General features: G+C 44.6%; 1 protein-coding gene across 1 annotated transcript; it reads left to right on the top strand.

Moving 5' to 3' along the window:
• Positions 1-2,864: 2,864 nt before the first annotated feature.
• Positions 2,865-4,738, top strand: LOC141845286 (glyceraldehyde-3-phosphate dehydrogenase A, chloroplastic). Its single transcript, XM_074733347.1, has 5 exons — positions 2,865-3,011; positions 3,118-3,228; positions 3,329-3,633; positions 3,723-3,967; positions 4,043-4,738. Exons 1-5 carry the CDS (start codon positions 2,970-2,972, stop codon positions 4,543-4,545), a joined length of 1,206 nt encoding a protein of 401 aa, XP_074589448.1. The 5' UTR covers positions 2,865-2,969; the 3' UTR covers positions 4,546-4,738.
• Positions 4,739-5,387: the final 649 nt, after the last annotated feature.

Here is a 5,387-nt window from a genome sequence, read left to right as displayed (position 1 = left end):
TACATCCCATTTATCACATGACTGCGAAATGCCGTCGTTGTCTCTAGAAATTGTGAACCTCGTCTGGATCATAATTCATATTTTTCACCTACGTTTTGAGGTGGTACTTCATTCTACCCTTCTAGTAGATGAAGTCTTCCCCTGAAAACAGTGGAGGTCTAGTGGTGCTGTAGCCTTCTTGATAGACTATTTATCTTGCACACACAAAAATAAAAAAAATATATTAAGACTTAATCTTGGATTAGTAGTGCAGAAAAAAATTAAGAAACCAAAAAATTAGAGCAAAACAAATTAAAAAAAATGCTCGATTAGTGGTGACACTAAAATCAAGCACCCTTCGCTCTGATACCAATTGTAGAATCAAGTAAGAGCACTAGAGGAGAGTGAATAGCGTTGTTTTGCATTTTCACTCTTTTAATAAATCTTGCATGCGTAAAACATGACTATGCGATATCAGAAAATACAGCGGAAAAGAATAAATGTGAACATGTTTGTTTTTACTTGATTCACAGGCACAGATTGCTACTCCAAGGTCCACCATCAGTGATCATTTTCAACAGGCAATTCACTATAATAACTCTCCTCTTACGAGAAGGAGTTTATCGCTTTTACAAATAAATTAGGATCGATAAACTTATACTGTCCTAAGAATTTAAGTACAAAACTAGACAGAATTTATCGACCGAGAGTAGTAATAGCTTGTAGTAGTCGGTGCAGCTTCTCAACGTTAGAAGGTGTTCTGGATCGATGATTACGTGAAGGAGATTGTCATAGAAGCGTCTTGAATTGATGCTAGGGGTTTACCATCACAGCTGCTTATAAGGCTTGATCCGGGTGCCTCCACGTCATCCCGTCGATCCACTTTCGACGTTGACTCGGCATCTTCAGGGCGCCTGTATGCTGACATGGAGGTTGCTGAATCAACTTTGACTCCGCAATCCCTTATCCAGATCTGGCACTTTGAACCTCTCTGGGGCACCTGGAAGCTGAGGTGCCTCGATCACTGGGACTCTGCCACCTCATCTACCTCGCTGGCCCATTCAGCTGATGTCCGATCGCCTGAATACCATCCAGGCGCATGGACCGTCTGGGCGCTTGGCCCATAAGGGCGCCCGAAATATAAAGTTCTAGGCCTTCCTTTCCTGCATTACAAGTTAGTCTAAAACCAAAAGATAACAAGAAGGATAACAATTTTGCAAACTGCTTAGTTTTGACTTTAGGTTTCCAATGAAATCTTAGGTCAGACCGACACCTATTGTTCCCCTTACCGAGAATGCATCCTCATCCACTCCACTCGAGAGAATTTAACTTTTGCCAATCAGATCCTCCAAACTTGTTAGACTTTTGTTCAGTCTTGATCCTTGGCCCCCAGGTCTTCTACTGCTAGATATCTGGTCCTCCAAATCCACCTAGATATCCCGCCTGGTGTTTTGATTTACCAAGACTTTTTGCCCAGCCATCCTAACTAGGACTTCCTTGTCCTGTCCTCCAAACTAAGTCTTCCGCTTAATCCTCCAGATCAGAATTTCTTTTGCCTAGCTACAACTAGGGCTTCCTTTACCTAGTCACAACTAGGATTTCCCTATGCTACCTTCACACTTAATTTAGCTCATTAGATCACTTCTCAAACTTAACTTGAACTCTTTGTTATTTTCAAAACTCAGGTTCGATCATTTGGTACTCCCTGCACCAACAGCTAATTCCTCACTTCGATTTCATCTAGATAGTCTACTTCGTATATATACTAGTAGTCAACAACACAATCCTAGAGGATAATATTTTTATTACTTGACGGCAACCATGCACTTACAGTTAGCACGTATCAGAGGGGTCCAACTAAATAGGGATATTCCTGGTTAAGGATGTTCACGTGACTTGAACGAACTATGTTAAAGATATTTCTGGACGGAGATGCTCCTATAGTGTAACCTATTATGGGGATGCTCCCAATCAAATCTATTTCCAAAGTTAGTGCACTACTGAATTCCCGCGTGATCTTTTTGGGGATATTTTCGAGCGGGGATGTTCTCAAAATGAATGCACGACTAAAGTCCTGTGTGATCTTTTTGAGGATATTCCCGAGCGGATATGTTCTCAAAATAAGTGCACAAATAAGGTCTTATATGATCTTTTCGATGATATTTCTCAAGCAAGAATGTTGCGAAAGCGAATGCATGACTGAGGTCGTATATGATCTTTTTGAGGATGTTCTCGAATAGAGATATTCTTAAAGTGAGTGCACAATTGAGTGTGTGATCTTTTCGGAGATGTTCTTGAGAAGGGATATTCTCAAAGTGAATATATGATTGAGATCCTATGTGATATGCTATCGAGCCCCCTCCTTTCAACATATACCTGTGCAGGCAGTTAGATTGTGCACCTCATGTGCAGCCCGTGTAGCTCATTTTTGGGATGGCATACTTCCCATGTGCTTGATGTCCCGACCAACTATACTAAGGTATATCAAAATTGATCACATGTCAAATGAGTCTCAGTCGGTCGGTGCTAGATACATTTTATAATTTTATCTATTTTCATATTCTTTTTAAAATATTTATCACTTATTATTGAATTAGTTAATTAGTTTTTTTCTTTTGAATTTTTTAAATATATTTTGTTGTATTGTTTTCTAATTTTTTGAAAAAGGGAGCACTTTATTTTTTTTTAACATTTTAAAAATAAAAAATGAAAAAAAAAAGAACTGCACAAACTACGAACACCAGCAATGATTGTGGAATTATTTAATTTGCTTGGTTTGCAGCCATAAGTTGGCTCCCGGGCTATCCAAAATCTCATCCCTTCCCCTCCTCTCGATTCCCAAACGCCTCCGCTGACCACATCCTTCACTCCCTTCTCTTATCTTCCTTTCCTTCTCACGTTCCCGCGTTTATAAGCTCCCTTGTCTCTCTTGTGCTGCTGCCGTCTCCCATTTCTTCTTCCCTTCCCTACAGATCTGAGTCTACCTGTTCATGGCCTCCGCGACTCTCTGGGCGGCCAACAGCGCTCTCCAGGTTAAATCTTTACTAGCAGCAGGAAGTTCTCAAACGGTGCTGAGAAAGAGTTAATTTGACTCTTTTATTTTCTTCTTCTTCTTGCTTTGTTTCTGCGCGAGCACAGGGCAAGGGGTTCTCGGAATTCTCAGGACTGCGGAGCTCCTCTTCGTTTCCCCTGAGAAAGATCAACACCTCCGATGACTTCCTCTCTGTCGTCGCCTTTAGAACCGCTTCGGTCAGCTCCCCGTTTTGCTGCTTTTTTTTTTATTATTTCAGTGATTCGTTGTGAAACCAAAGAATGATTTGTTTGTCGGCGTTATGGAGCGGGGAATCAGGTGAACAGCAGCGGCGGATACCGGAAGGGCGCAACGGAAGCGAAGTTGAAGGTGGCCATCAACGGATTTGGCCGCATCGGGCGCAACTTCCTGCGGTGCTGGCACGGCCGCAAGGACTCGCCCCTCGACGTCATCGCCATCAACGACACCGGCGGCGTCAAGCAGGCCTCCCACCTCCTCAAATACGACTCCACTCTCGGAATTTTCGATGCCTACGTCAAACCCGAGGGCGACTCCGCCATCTCCGTCGACGGCAAGGTCATCAAGGTCGTCTCCGACCGGAACCCCGCCAACCTCCCGTGGAAGTGCGTCCTCCGGTCCATCACTCCCTCTCTCAATTAATTAAACTCCGAAGAATGAGCATAATGGTTTGTGATCTCTATTTCCGTGGCAGGAGCATGGGCATAGATTTGGTGATCGAGGGGACGGGAGTGTTCGTGGACAGGGATGGAGCAGGGAAGCACATCCAAGCCGGAGCCAAGAAGGTGCTGATCACCGCCCCGGGGAAGGGCGACATCCCAACCTACGTCGTCGGCGTCAATGCTGACGCTTACAGCCCCGATGAGGCAATTATCAGCAACGCCTCCTGCACCACCAACTGCCTCGCACCGTTCGTCAAGGTCCTCGATCAAAAGTTTGGTGAGTGAATTCGTCGATCTCAAATTATTACTACTTTATGTAATTAACTAATTTATGAAAAATATATATATATAGGAATCATCAAGGGAACCATGACGACCACCCACTCCTACACCGGCGACCAGAGGCTTCTGGATGCGAGCCACCGTGACCTCCGCCGCGCGCGCGCCGCTGCCCTCAACATCGTGCCTACTTCCACCGGCGCCGCCAAGGCCGTCGCGCTCGTACTGCCGTCCCTCAAGGGCAAGCTCAACGGCATCGCCCTGCGCGTGCCGACCCCGAACGTCTCCGTCGTCGACCTCGTGGTGCAGGTGTCGAAAAAGACCTTGGCCGAGGAGGTCAACGCGGCTTTCCGAGAGGCGGCGGCCAACGAGCTCGATGGCATCCTCTCCGTCTGCGACGAGCCGCTGGTGTCCGTTGACTTCCGATGCACCGATGTATCGTCGACGGTGGACTCGTCGTTGACCATGGTGATGGGCGACGACATGGTGAAGGTGGTAGCTTGGTACGACAATGAGTGGGGCTACTCGCAGCGGGTGGTGGATTTGGCTGACATCGTAGCCAACCAGTGGAAATGAGCTGCACTGAATGCAAAATGAGTACGTCGTGACTTCGCCATTATTTTAAGCTTTCTATTCCTAATCCTAAATACTGTGATGAGAAATCGATCACTTTAATTTTTGCTCTCTGCATAACTCTGTAATTCCACATATTATAAGCTTAATTTGTATCATATCAAATATCATTCAAATGGGACTATGTATTTTTATCTGTGAGCATCCTGCCAAAAATCCCCGTGGAGAATATTGTTTCCCAAGCAAAGCAGATGATTGGATCTATTATCTAAAGGGCGTTTTCGTTATATGATTTTTTTTTAAAAAAAATGTTTTCACTATTTACTCATGCCTCGAGAAACAGCTTCTTTGCGGGATGATGAAGAGATATTGACTTCCTACGTGGATGCTACGACATAACTTCCGATTGACGGGGGCGGATCTGCCAATTAACACGACGCATTAGAGGGCATGTAGGTTTCCGATAATGAAAAGAATGGAGGGAAAAAAAAAAAAAAGAAGATTCCTAGTTCAAATATCCAAATCCCTTACTCTTACCTAGTTTACCTCTTTTATAAGACTCTTGGAGGCCACATTGGCAATGAAATCCCATAGTACAAACCTTAGTTGAAGGGACATATCTAATGATGACACCGACTAAGGTAGGCTATATGCTGTTATGGCCTTCTCCGCTGCAACCTTTCCTAGCTATGGCTTGCATGCTCCGACCATGTCATACGACAGTTGCATCCATTAGAGGTTCTACTCCATCATGGGCTGACCTTTCGAGTCATGAAAGGGAATACAATATGAACCTTGTTAGAGGTGGGGCCCATCAAAAGATGGGAAGGCTATGGGGCACTCAA

This window comes from Curcuma longa, chromosome 14, assembly GCF_044706935.1.
Source record: "Curcuma longa cultivar G26 ecotype Majalengka, Jawa Barat chromosome 14, ITB_CL_G26_1.1, whole genome shotgun sequence".
Taxonomy (NCBI): domain Eukaryota; kingdom Viridiplantae; phylum Streptophyta; class Magnoliopsida; order Zingiberales; family Zingiberaceae; genus Curcuma; species Curcuma longa.
This window is presented reverse-complemented; position numbering and strand designations above follow the sequence as displayed.